Source organism: Bos indicus x Bos taurus, chromosome 16 (assembly GCF_003369695.1).
Source record: "Bos indicus x Bos taurus breed Angus x Brahman F1 hybrid chromosome 16, Bos_hybrid_MaternalHap_v2.0, whole genome shotgun sequence".
In the NCBI taxonomy this organism is placed as follows: Eukaryota; Metazoa; Chordata; class Mammalia; order Artiodactyla; family Bovidae; genus Bos; species Bos indicus x Bos taurus.
The window spans coordinates 46,520,845-46,535,009 of record NC_040091.1 but is presented as its reverse complement, the minus strand read 5'-3'; the positions used below and the strand labels follow the sequence as shown (position 1 = coordinate 46,535,009).

Sequence of the window (14,165 nt, the reverse complement as noted above, 5' to 3'; positions counted from 1 at the left end):
TCCAAGAGAAAACACTAAAAACTGCCCACTCTTTCGGCACCAGCCCTGCTCCCAGCCCTTCCCAGATGGAGGAATTAGGTCAGGGCACCTCCATAGGTCCCCTGTCCCACTGTAGAGAAGCTGGGACCTACAGTATTTCCCATCACCAGAAAGCCCTTCACCACACAGGAACCATTAACTGTGGCTCCAGTTCCCAAGATGAGGTTGAGAAAGTCAGATATCTTTCAACCAAGAAGAGTTCCAGCTGCTTAATTTGGCAAATCAGAGTCGAGATGTTCATCAGTCATCATCCTCCACCGTAACTAGAGCAGCCCTTTCTGTTACTTGAGAAAAACCCACACGGCAAAGAAGATCCAGCACAACCAAAAAAAAAAAAAAGAATATATTGGCTCTGTCCAAGGTTACCAAGCAAAGGCCATGGTACTGCCAAATCTGTGGTTGTCTTGTCAGGGACCCACCTCCTAGGGGTGTGCCCCCTCACAGGAAAGGGTCAGAACGACCCTACATACAGCCTTGAGAAGTTTGGGGGCAAGTCAGAAGACGGGCCAGGCAGCAAAAGGGAGACAAAAGCAGACTGCCAAAGCCAGTTTCCAGGCTCCCCTGAGCCTATCAGTGGCTGGAGGACCATTATCAACTTACGGGAGTGCTGCTCACCTTCCAAGATACCAAATGAGCCCTAAGAATGCTGAGGTCTAAATGCCCCATTAATTTTGACCAATTGTCTTAAAATTAAGTATTTGATATGATCAAACTGTCCCACTTTCTCCATGTCTGTGACACGTTTCTGAACACCACAGTGCTAGGCACCACTGATTAGCTGCTGCTGCTGCTGCTGTTACTAAGTCGCTTCAGTAGTGTCCGACTCTGTGCGACCCCATAGACGGCAGCCCACCAGGCTCCCCTGTCCCTGGGATTCTCCAGGCAAGAACACTGGAGTGGGTTGCCATTTCCTCCTCCAATGCATGAAAGTGAAAAGTGAAAGTGAAGTCGCTCAGTCGTGTCTGACTCTTAGCAGTCCCATGGACTGCAGCCTACCAGGCTCCTCTGTCCATGGGATTTTCCAGGCAAGAGTACTGGAGTGGGGTGCCATTGCTTTCTCCACTGATTAGCTGGAACTCATCTATTTTAACACAAGGCTCCTCCTGAAATGCTGCAAGGATGACATGACTCAGAAAAGCACAACTTCACCACTGAAGGAGTCACAGGGTGTGTGTTGGGGCTGGGGGTCCACAGGGGCCTTTGAAAGGAAAACAAAGTTAAAACTTTTGTTAACAGCTGGTATTGATCAAGCCAAGGGTGAAGTGGAGTTGGAGTCAGCTGAGAACAAGACTGTACCAACTTCCTACTTCACTACCTGCACGAACTTAAATCTCAGCTTCAAACTCTCCATGACCTAATCTTTTCCTGTGCCTTGATCAGGCAGGTGAGTCACGAGGCAAGACAGATCAAAAGAAAATTGGTCTAAAATGCAGCCCAGGCCCAGCTGGTATAATGGGTGCCAAGTAATTCAAGTTCACATCACACCCATCAGAAAAAGTCATGTGTTTGCCAAGTTATTTCTCTGGCTCTGGGTCTGAAGAAATTCTACATGGAGAGTTTGGTTATAGTACTCTCCAGAACCTGAGGCACAGCAACGTAACTAAGGTGAAGAAAGAGGGAATAAAATATACATGTTCTTATCAAACTTAATGAAGTTCAAGGTCATTGCTGGTACAGCAGGACAACCAATTTTTCTGTTGCTAAACAGATTAACATGCAGTCCTTAAAAAAATATCCTTGCACAATAATAGTAGCCATGTGTTAGCCACTTTAGTATGTGATCAGAAGTCAAAATACAAGAGTTAAAAAAGGCACAGAAAACCCAAGAAGTTTCCATTTTATTACAAATTTTAAATCCTGGGAATAGTTTAAAAGAAAAAACTTATATACTAATTTCAGCCCAGGGATAATTTTTTACAATCAAACTAAGGTTTCTATAATGGAACATCAATGCAACAAACAAGTACAATTTGCAAACCCAAGTCACAACCTTGCTAACAAAGTTAATAATCATAGTAAGGGACAGTACCAAAGAGCTTCAGTTAAATTTGAAAGAAACCCTGCCTTCTCTAGAACAGAATCATGCAAATAATTCTGCTCCAAGAAATTTGCATAGAAAGAAAATGGTACTTTACCACAAATGAAATCACAAACCCTCAATGTTAAAGTCAACTCAAAAAGCACCAAATGTTAACATTTCTAGCTATGCAACTAGCAAGAACGTTAAGAATTGCAGGTGTGGAAATGAACCATAGGCAAGCTCTGGAAAACCATGAATTTGTTATGTCACCTTAAGACAATGCACTTTTCCTGCAGAACGGTTTAGACTTAAGGAGGGCACTTTAAGGTATCAGGTCCTCTTCTCCCTCTTGATCCTATCAGCAAGTCACATCTTTACAATCTTGTTAATGACCTTGGATCTCTAGCCTCTACACACAGGGCAACAGAACCCATTGTGGGAATGGTATGGTGGGAACACTGCCTTCAATTTAGTCTGTAGAATGACTTTAAGTCCAGCTGTGGCCTAAACGGCATGAAGTGACTTTCCCTGGGCATCTGGACACTTCTCTTCAGCCTGAGTAGTCTCCCAGGCCCTCCCCTTCACACCCAAACCCAAGACTCCAGAGCTCTGGGCATCGAAGAATTCCAATCCCAACCCATGTATCTATCCCACAGATCCTCACCCACTTCTGGAATCTCCACTACACCTCATCTCCAGCTCCCCCTGCTGGGGTCAGAATGACAGTTCGCTGCAAAGACTTGCAGAAACAATTATTTTACAAATTCCTATAGTGTAGACCTTTCCTTAATCCAACACCTGGGACTTTTAAAAGAGCCACTCCTCAGACCCTTTCCTGAGGGGGACAGAATACAAGACAACACTGAAGGACCACATTTTATTTCCATGGGAAGAAAAAGGGTTAGCATACATAGTAACCATGTGTATCAAGAGTAATTTATGATCACAAAATGAAGACAGAATCACAAAACTGCCCCAGAATCCTGCATTTCTTCGACACTGCCACATTTCCAAAACAAGAGAACCTCAAAATCAAGTCCCTGGTTCTGCCTGCAGTGAATCGGGAGTTGCCACGTTTGTATTCCTCAGTCTTTGAGAGGTACCAAATGGAACTGACTCACCCTTTTTCTGTAAAATAGTAACTGACTCACCCCCAATCCCCATGCCCTCCTCCACCTACTCAGTGTCACACAAGAGTCAGTTCCCTCGAAGGAGCCTTAGCTCTGTTTTGCTATTTCTACCACAAGAATTGAAATCTTTAAGCAGAAAAAAAGTTTAAAAACAAGTGAGAGGCAGCCCAGGTGAAGCCTTTTTACTAAGATTTCCAATTTTGTTCAGTCCACACTGCAGAGATACAAGGAAAACCACCATTTCAGTTGATAAATTTTATTTAAGAACTTATACAAATATTCCAGATTGAGTTTTAATCCTCATCTTCCTCCTCTTCTTCATCTTGATTAATCTGGAAGTAACGCAATTCGTAACTTTCTTTGCTGTTAGCGACTACGCGTAACCAATCTCGTAGATTATTCTTCTTCAAATATTTTTTGGTAAGATATTTCAAATACCTGCAGAGAAAGAACACTTGAGAACTCCACTAGACACAAGACCTTCTGATATTCTGAAATACTCTAACTTTTATGAAACTTGTGCATTCAAAGTCACTACAATTCAAGGTATTTTCCCATGGTTCAAAAAATGGCAGTTGGGAAATATACCCAGTCACTGTTCTAATGAGAATAAACATCATCCACATTTCTTCTAACTAACCTGGCCATAAAAATGAGAACAGATTAAGATGTGACCACTGTCCATGAAACAAGAGCCATCACCTATAAAATGGTTTGTAGTGACCACTGGGGAAAGAGATCAAGGTGATCACTTGGAAGCTAAGCACACAATCTTAATATCTTTTATTGAGAAACTGCTGGGTTCCTAACAAGCTCCAAGTACTTCACCTCATTGACTAAAACCTCCTTTTGAGGTTGCTGCTTCCTGGGACCGCAGCTCAGGGCCTTGTCACATTCTCACTCCCATTTTGAGATGCCCATCTCCCAACCCCCCTCCCCATCCACCCACTGCTTAACTGCCCTGACTCGAGCTGTCCACTTAAGCACCTGGCCTTAGTCCACTTGCCCAGTGGCCACCTGAGCCTGCGTGAGCTAAGCCTCAACCCCAAACACCATTGTCAGGAAACCGTTCAACCTAAAGGCAACAATGGCTCTTATGCTCAACACAAAGCCCACAATCCTGCTCTCTCATCCATCTGCTTATGAGGCCCTGGGGTTTATCTATTCTGGCATCTTCCCAGAACCGTAAAGAGGGAATAGAAGCTTCAGCAAACCCATCACTGGGCAAGTTAGTCTTTCTAGACCTCAGTGTCACCCTCTATAAAACAGGTCTCAAGATACTCACCATCTCTTCAGACTGGTACAAGGGCTAAATGAGATGCACTGGCAAACTCTGGCATTTTAGATGGGACCAAGTGTTAACAAACCGAGAAACCCGACCCCTCCCGGAAACAAACACTGTTCCACTGTGTTACTCACGTCAACCAAGCAATCTTCACAAAGATGTGAAGATCTCAGTTCAATTCTACCCACTTTTCCCTACATAAAAATAAAACAATTTGGTCGTTTCACCTACAAAGTATTCTCTTTTATTTCCATTTACTATTTCTACTATATTATATCCAGGTAAAGTGGGTTAATTCAAAAGTTTAGGTGGCTTAGTGTTTTCATAATAGAATATGGGGGGAAGCTAGGTTAAAACACACAAGTTCAGAGATAAGCAAGGAATGTTCCACTGGTCCCTGGTGGTCCAGTGGTTAAGACTCCAAGCTTCCACTGCAGGGGGCACGCATTTGATCCCTGGTCAAGAACTAGATCCTGGGTCAAGAACTGGATCCCACTTGGTGTGTCCAAAAGAACGTTCTAGATTAGGAGCTCCTTGAATGTTTCAAGAAAACACAGTTCTAACAGATCAGGTTCTTTTCCTTCCCTACTTGGCAAACAAGAGAAAGTCTGTGAAAACTGAAGTGACATGTGTTAGGAGACATTCTCACACTAGGTCAGGAGATTTGGAAACAGACCACAGGCTCTTCCCTGCGAGCTCAGCAGAGGCTGGTGGGGGAGGTGTTAAGTACACCTTGGAGGCCCTTCGGTTATCCCGTCTCTCATGCCATCTAACTGCCTTCTGCACACGTGAAATAACTCAGCCAGGCAGAAGGGGAGTAATTCAGGGACTTCTCTGGCAGGCCAGTGGTTAGAACTCCATGCTTCCACTGCTGGGGGCCTCGGTTCAATTCCTGATCAGGGGACTAAGATTCCACAAGTCACACAGCCAGAAAAAAAAGGAGTAATTCACTTAGCTTTAAAGTCATCTCTCTTTTTTTAATTTAAATTTTTTTTTAACACCAAAAACATTTTGTATCAGGATAGTCAAGTAACAATGTTGTGATAGTTTCAGATGAATAGTGAAGGGACCCAGCCATTTACTGACTAATTTAGTTAAAAACATAAGCAAAGGGGAATTCCCTGGTGGTTCACTGGTTAGGACATAGCACTCTCACTGCCAAGGGTAAGGGTTCAACCCCTGGTCTGGGAACTAAGATCCTGCCAACCACGTGGTATGGACCAAAAAAATAAATAAATGGGCCTACAGGAATTAAATGAGGTGGCTTCAGTCTAAACTGAGACTTCTGATCCCTCATCTAATTCTGGTAGCATTTACAGGAAAAAAAGCCTAGTGTTGCTGCAGTCCACAGGGTTGAAAAGAGTGGGATACGACTTAGCAACTAAACAAAAGGGAAAAAAAAAAAACAGAATAAAAATGAAAGCTCTTCAAAGTGATCTAGAGGCAAAGGCAGGCTCACTTTTAAGAATACAATCTAAGCAAGTCTGAGCATCTTTACTGCTGGAAATCCTTTAGCCCAAAGGTCCCCAAACCCCAGGCCGTGAGACTTGTCTGGTCCAAAGCCTGATAGGAAATGGGCCACAGAGCACGATGTGAGCAGCGGGCCAGACAGCGAAGTTCCCCATGGCTTGTATTACTGCCAGAACCATTCCCCCAGCCATGGAAAAACTGTCTTCCAGAAAACTGGTCCCTGGTGCCAAAAAGGCTAGGGACCACTGCTTTAGGCTGTGGAAAACAAAACTGCAGAAAGCTACCAAGAGCTGAATACTTTTAACTACCATAGTAACATTCGTTCATTCACCGCCCCTCACGCTGGACACTGCTCCAGAAGTTAACAGAGGCAACCACAAAGCAAATGACTTTGCAGAGAGCAACCTTCCTGGCCAGGGTGGGTGGGAACCTTAGCTGAGGACACGGACAAGTAATGCCTCCCCTTCCCATACCTTTTGGAAAAGGGCACCTCGGAAGTTACAGTAATCTTGCTCTTGCTTCTTTCAATTGTTACAACACCGCCGCCCAGGTTGCCAGCTTTTCCATTCACCTTGATCCTCTCCTGAAGAAACTGCTCCTGTAGAAATCATCAAATGGACCAGATAGTGAGGAGACTAGTTCACCCACATCACCAGCAAAACACTTTTAAATTTTATTTGTCTTCTTCTGATAAAGAATCCACCTGCAATGTGGGAGACCTGGGTTCAATTCTGGGGTTGGGAAGATCCTCTGGAGAAGGGAAAGGCTACCCACTCCAGTATTCTGGCCTAGAGAACTCCATGGACTGTATAGTTCATGGGGTCGCAAAAAGTTGGACATGACTGAACCACTTTCACACACCACTTATTTTTAATTTTTTGGCCACGCCACATGGCATGTGGGATCTTAGTTCTCTGACCAGGGATTGAACCCACAACCCCTGCATTGGAAGCATAGAGCCCTAACCACTGGACCATCCCAAAAGTCCCAAAATATTTTTTTATACTCCTATCTCTAAGCATATAGCTGATTATATGTCCAGTCTCTGACTCTTGGGTCACAGGTAAAGAGTAGACAGGAAACCTAGGCCCAAACTTACAACTGTAGATATAGGCAACCAAAATGGCAAGCAGCCTCTGAACCTAAGACATGTAAAGCAGTGTCCTCAGTGTGATCGGAGAAAATAAATCTTCAACCAAGCAGAACAAAAACATACAGCAACCAGAGCAATTACACATCTATCTGCTGAGGGGCCACGTGCACCAGCACTGAACAGCAGGAGGGACACTGGCCCAGAAGCTCAGAGATGGGACTCTGGGAAAATCCCAGAGGAAGCTGGGCTGGTCATTCACCTCTTGGACCAAAAAGGAGGACTTTTACGGTTTTCTTGATATTGCAATGACAGGAAGGCCCTTCAGCTCCCATCCCTACAGTCCTCTATTTAAAAACTCCAATCTGGGGACTTTCCTGCTGGTACTAGGACTCTGAGCTTCCACTGTAGGGAACATGGATTCAATCCCTGGTCAGGGAACTAAGATCCCAAATACTGCACAACACAGCCAAAAAAAAAAAAACCCACCAATATACAACATGTTAACTGTCAACAGGAGGTGTGATGAGGTCAGAAATCTTGACTTTCGTGTCTTAGACTAATAAACAACTCCTGTTTTCTATCCAAAGGAGGAACCTAAAAGGAAGACAGTCATATACACATATTGAGAGACAGTGGAGGGAATAATGGCAGAACAGGGCCATCAGACACAATGTGGAAGAAGCTACAAGTTAGGAGGGACAAGAGGCCCCAGAGAAAAGCAAGAAGACAGAAGGAACACGGAGCCACGGAGGGACCTCCTGCAGGCCAGGCCAGGGCCACGGCAGGCATCTACAAGAGGGCAGTCAACTACAGGCTACCCAGACACCATACTTTGTAAGTCGTGGCCACAGGCCAAGCTGCTAATTTTTTAATTTGAAAATTATTCTTGTTGTAATGATATTAATCTTGGCAATAGTTGACTCTGGAGACTTTAGAGAAAATGTCAACTTAGGGCTCTGCACAACAGTATGTCTAAACTCCCCCAAGCTCTGCTTGGCTATGGAGAAGAAAAGTGTAAAATGCCAAAACCAAGTTGCAGATTCCAAAATGTGGCAGCTGGGTTCATTTTTCTAGATTTAGGTGAAATAGAGGAGTATTAGGGGATGGGGCCAACATGAGGGCAAAAAAATCAGTACAGAGCAAGGTCTGAAAAAATCCAAGCTACAATTACAAATCAGCAAGCAGGATATTTTCACATGAATACTGAAGCTCTGATGCTTAATACAACAGAAAGCTCAAGGAGATGCTGTCCTCTGTCCAAGGCCCCCGAACCAAGCATCAGGCCCAGGGCACAGGAAGCCCCTGGGCCCAAAACGTCAGTGTCAGGGCCAAGCTTACACCTAAACACACCTAAGTGCAGAGGAGATGCTGGATCCAAGGAAGTTCACCTGATAAATTTTAAGTAAAATCTTTTTGGAAACCGAAGAAGAAAATGTGGCCCTCTGGCAGTGACTTGCTCCACTGCATCTCCTTTACTCTTCACCACTGTCACACCCCTGAGAAAGCAAGGCTTAGAACCAGAACCAGACAGAGATCCAGAGTCGAACCCAACAGCAAGAACTGCAGAGCAGCCTGAGCCTACAAACAAACAGGCTCCAGTATGTCTTCTCAGCAATATCCGAAAGGGTTCGCTACTGTCCAGGGTGGCATCAGCGGGGTAACTTACAAAATTGGCAGCATCCATGATTCCATCTTCTACAGGGTGGGTACAGTCCAGAGTGAATTTTAGGACTTGCTTCTTTTTTTTGCCCCCCTTCGCCACAAGCTTTTTCTAAGAAAAGGATACAAATGATAAGAGAGATAAAGCCATAACCAGTCAAAAACAAAAAAAAAATTAACAAAGTGGAAAGACCAGAACTGTAAAAGTACACACAAATGCAAAAACCATGGGATTCTGTTCCCCTGCTAGGTGCCAAGAATGGAGGATAGATAACACTCAAGATGCTGCTCTGGGGTCATGCCCTCTAGAAGAGGAAACTCATTACAGCACTCTTTTCCCATTTACACTTTCCAGCGTCCCTGGTTTCTAGGGGAATAATGGAAGGTCTGTTAGCTTAAGAACTACAATAAAAGAAACGTTTCCTTTTATTCATTCTAAAATTTCCAAAATAAAGAAACACTCACTTGTCTTCTTCCAGGATTAAGGCACAGGCATGAAAATGCCTTGCATACCTAAAACAGTTTTAATCTGAATTGACTACATATCCTAACTTTTCCGACTCAGGGGCAATCCAGTTGATCTGTTTTTTCCCTTCGTCCTGTCTCATCTACTTTCTCAGGACAGTGACCAGAACCACACATCCTAGCAGCCCATCCAACCCCAAATGCCTTGAACAAGGGTCTAGCTAATTACAACAAGACTGTTGAGAATTTCTGGTCTTTTGACTGATTTAATCTCTGAATGAGCACTTTCAAACCACCAGTTTAGCTACAAGGTTCCAGCTCCTTCATTCTCACAAAGATCCTTGTATAAATATTCTCCCTCTACAAATTCCAACTCCAATTAAAAAAAAAAAAAGCACTTGGACAACATACTTACCTGTAGTTGCAAGAACACATTTCACATCCTTTCCTGTCTCAAAGAACTTCACCTAAAACTTGTATTAACTGGATGAATTTTTCAAACACTTAGGCTTCGACAAAAGTCACTCATTCTTTTCCTTCCTAACATGTCTTCCTAGTAACAATCACAGGGGCTGCTTTAAGCCCCGGAAACACACAATCAGCAAGAAGACCTGCCGGCAGGATATGGGCTCCATACCCCCCACACCATGGTTTTAAATCAAAAACATACAAACGCCTAAAAGCATTAAAGGCCCACCCAGGCAGAAAGCTGGAGATGAGCCCAAACTGTTAATAAAGGTGTCCCAACAAAGAAGGGTAGGGAAACTTTCTCCAAGTAACCTGGGAGGAGACCATCTGCAGCCAGTGACATGAGGGCGCCACACGGCCCAGGCTCAGCCTGGCCGATACAGAATCCAAATGGGCCCCCGCCGGACACCAGAAAGGGTCTGCAGAGCTGCGCCCTGAAGATCTAACTTTCTCTGGAGACGCGAAAGGGTCCTCTAGCCCAGGCCTCCTCGTGAGAACTGGCCAGCGAGCCCTCCGTTCGGGGACCCTGACACTGATCCCGAGTCCCGGAATAGGCTTTCCGGTTGCGCACGGTCCCCGAGAGTGGCAGGTCCCCTCCTTCCCCTCCCTCCGCCCAGGTAACCGGGCCCAGGCCTCGGCTGCCTTACGCCGGCTCCAAGGTTCGCTGACCAGCCCAGGCTGCAATCTCAGTCCCCCAGCTCCCTGCTGACCACAGGCAAGAGCCCAAGCCCGAGCGGCAGCCTCCGAAAGCCCCAGATCTCCCCCTCGAGCCTCGGGCCGCGGCCTCCTCCGCCCACAACGTGCGGGGATCGGCGGCCACACTGGCTCACTCCTGCAGGCCTGCTAGCCAGGCCCGGGTAGGACGATGCTGAGCGCCGTCCGCCAAGAGCCAGGTAGGGGCCGGGCCGGTGAGGCCCACGTGCCTCCCCCAGAGCCGAGGCCTCACGCGGAGCCATACTAACCACAGGCGCCATGGCGGTAGCGGAGGCAGAAAGGGAGGTGAGCGAACTACGCAGACGCAAAGAGGCCGCAGCGCGCAGAGCACGCAGGGCTCAGGCCGTACTAATCTCTCTGCCACGCTCCTCGGTCGCCACTGTCTTGCCCCGTTCTGTACTCTCGGGGAGCGATTGTTTTTACCTGAATGCAAAAACCCATCGTCTCACGCCCCTCCCACCCAGGATTGTAGTGGGAGGGAGGAAGCCGAGTAGCCTGTCCTACTGCGAAGGATCGGAGGGGGGAGCCTGACTAGACGAGCCCGAAGAGAAATAAAGGGGTTCTCTCTACTTTTGACAGTCTTTAAAAAAATGAATAAGGAGATTCAATAAACCGTCAATAACCAGGTAGTGGGATGGGAATCGAACCCACTAACTTGGGGAGGTGAGGCCTAATTTGGGGTCCTAATGTCCGAGAGCACTTGGCTTCTTCCTACCCAAAGTCCCAATCAGGAAGCGGGTGCGCAAGGGGCTGCTTCCTGGTGCTAGCCCTTTTGGCTGCAGTCAGGTACGCTCTCCACCACCTCAGACTCAATCTGCCCATCCTCGGATCATCCTAGCTTTCCAGCTCATCTCTTCTGGTGCGTACTAAGCCGCTTCAGTCGTGTCCGACTCTTTGAGACCCTATGGACTGTAGCCCGACAGGCTCCTCTGTCCGTGGGATTCTCCAGGCAAGAATATTGGAGTGGGCCGACCCAGGGATTGAACCTGAGTCTCTTAGGTCTCTTGCATTGGCAGGCAGGTTCTTTATCACTAGCGCCATCTGGGAAGTCCCTCATCCCTTCTAGTTTCCCAGCTTCAAAAATTCATCTGCCAGCGCTCCTCACGGAGAAGGCAATGGCACCCCACTCCAGTACTCTTGCCTGGAAAATCCCATGGATGGAGGAGCCTGGTAGGCTGCAGTCCATGGGGTCGCTCAGAGTCGGACACGATTGAGCGACTTCACTTTCACTTTTCACTTTCATGCATTGGAGAAGGAAGTGGCAGCCCATTCCAGTGTTCTTGCCTGGAGAATCCCAGGGACGGGGGAGCCTGGTGGGCTGCCGTCTATGGGGTCACCCAGAGTCGGACATGACTGAAGCGACTTAGCAGCAGCAGCAGCAGCAGCAGCGCTCCCCATACTGGCATACAGACAGGAATCACCTGGGAATCTCATTCCAGATTCCAATGCAGTGGGTCTCATTGGCCTGAGATCCTGCGTTTCATGAGAGCTCCCAGGAGATACTGCTGTTGCTGCTGCTAGTCCACGGACCAAAGTTGAGTGGCAAGGGGTCTTCATCCCCAGACCTACCGTTCCACGTGAGGGACTACTTTCAGTCCTTCATGTCCTTGCTGTTAGGGGAAACACTGACTGGAACTGCCCACTTTAGCCAGGCACCATAGTAATTATTTGCATGATTTATTTTATGAGAGGACGTCCTGGTAAAAACAAAACTAACAAGCCACCACCAACCAGAAGAATTTCGGGTAAGTCAAAAAGAGACACCACGTGTCCTACCAACCTCCCAGAATCCTCCTTGCTGGAATCCATCTTGGCTGAGTGATGCATGTGCCACCAGGAAGGACCCTCAATCAGAGTGATTGAGATCTGAGTGTTTCAATCAGTAACAACCCAGAAACTAGTCCCATCACCATAAAACCCAAAACTGCAAGCCATGTGGTGGAGCAGTCCTCCTGGGTTCCCTTACTCTGCTGCTCTCTGCCCAGGCACCCCTTCCCAATAAAGTCTCTTGCATTGTCAGCACATGTGTCTCCTCAGACAATTCATTTCTCAGTGATAGACAAGCCCACTCTCTGGCCCTGGAAGGAGTCCCCCTTCCTGCAACATTACAAGTTCCAGTCCAGGGTCCTGCATTATAATCACTCACTTGCACACACCCTCCTGTCCCTGTATCCACCTGCCATGTAGTCACCTATCTAAAGCCCAAGCCTAGCTTACAGTGGTGTTAGGATACTGTCCATGCTGATTAGGTGTACCTTCAGGCCCACTCTGCCAGTTGACCAAGCTCCAAACCCACCTTGCTATTCTTTTTTTTAATAATATGTATTTATTCGTATTTGGCTGTGCTGGGTCTTCCTTGCTTTGCAGGCTTTTTTCTCTAGTTTCGGGGAGTGGGAGCTACTCTTTAATTGGGGTGTGCAGGCTTCTCATTGTGGTGGCTTCTCTTGCAGTGGAGTAGAGGCTCTAGGGCACATGGGCTTCAGTAGTTGCAACACATGGACTCAGTAGTTTTGGCTCATGGATTCTAGAGCACAAGCTCAGGAGTCGTGGCACACAGGCTTAGTTGCTCCTCAACATATGGAATCTTTCCTGATTAGGGGTCAAACCCTGCATTGGCAGGTGGTTTCTTTACCACTGAGACACCAAGAAAGCCCCCACGCTGCTATTGCTGACTGCAAACCACATTTCTGCTTTGCCAGCTGGCTCTGGTCAGGTTCTTTCAATGGAGGCCTAGGAGGGAAACTGCAGGCTGGAGGAAAAAGAAGAGACTTGTCTTGGTTGACTTCCTGCTTGTTCCTGTGCTGTTGGTGTCACCTCCTCCTGCTTCTTCATCCGGGTAGCAGCAGTTGGAACATTCCAGAAACCTCAGTTGAATCCAGTTGCAGTTATTCCAACATTTGTAGAACCAGCCTCATTATCTTCTCCCCAACACCAGCTGAGCAGTGCCCCCTTCTCAGATATCAGCTTCCTGAGCCCCCTCCTTCAAGTGTCTACCTTCTAATAGGATCATCCTAGGAGTGGCAGCTACTTCCTGCAGTTGCTAGAGTTCTTATTTCACCCCTCAAGTTACCTAGTTTACAAACCTTTGTACCTGATTAACAATCCTTAGCGTGCTTTTTCCTGAGTGACCTGACCCCTCTCTTAGCAAGCCTTAGGGCTGCCTGCCAGTCCTCTAAGTAATTTTTTTTCACACCTCTGGCCAGAATGCCAGCTCCTCACCCCAAAACATCCTTCTCAACTGATGACCTCCGTTGCTCTCCTTTTGAAAACACAGAAGTAATCCAAAAAGAATTTTCAGATACACCCACCTACACACCTACCCATCCAGCAACATCTTTACCCTACTCTGCCTTCCCTCCTGTTACTATGGAAGAAGGGTCATAAGACCCCAATCTGAGATCAACCCCGGCACTAGGGCACTCATGTGGTATACTTCCATCTACTTGAGGACACCACTCCAATAGCCCTTACCCCCACCCCATGAAATCATCAATGTATACTTTCTTTGGATTTTTTCCCATCAGCACTTAACCATTCTTTAAAATCTCCCATCTTAGGACTTCCCTGGTGGTCCAGTGGTAAAGAATCCACCTTCCAATGCAGGGGGGCGCAGGTTTGATCCCTGGTTGGGAAGCCAAGAGCTCACAAAGCCACATGCTGCAACCACTGCGTCTGTGTACCACAACCCAAGAGAAGCTGGTGCTTCTCTCAGTTGAAGGAACAAAAGTTCCTCCTGCTGCAACTAAGACCCCAAGAGCTGTATCCAACTCTTTGCAACCCCCTGGACTATACAGTCCATGGAATTCTCCAGGCCACAATACT

At 46.7% G+C, this 14,165-nt stretch overlaps 1 protein-coding gene across 3 annotated transcripts; it reads right to left on the bottom strand.

The window, feature by feature from the left end:
• Nucleotides 1-3,356: 3,356 nt before the first annotated feature.
• RPL22 (ribosomal protein L22) lies at nucleotides 3,357-10,697 on the bottom strand. 3 transcript variants are annotated; one of them, XM_027565070.1, is made up of 4 exons: nucleotides 10,592-10,697; nucleotides 8,704-8,808; nucleotides 6,418-6,542; nucleotides 3,357-3,627 (listed from the first exon to the last, which is right to left on the bottom strand). In XM_027565070.1, exons 1-4 carry the CDS (start codon nucleotides 10,601-10,603, stop codon nucleotides 3,483-3,485), a joined length of 387 nt encoding a protein of 128 aa, XP_027420871.1. In that variant the 5' UTR covers nucleotides 10,604-10,697; the 3' UTR covers nucleotides 3,357-3,482. The 3 variants fall into 3 exon arrangements, with proteins under 3 accessions (XP_027420871.1, XP_027420869.1, XP_027420870.1); XM_027565068.1 differs by lacking the exon at nucleotides 10,592-10,697 and adding an exon at nucleotides 10,340-10,585; XM_027565069.1 differs by lacking the exon at nucleotides 10,592-10,697 and adding an exon at nucleotides 8,911-8,940.
• Between the last annotated feature and the right edge of the window lie 3,468 nt (nucleotides 10,698-14,165).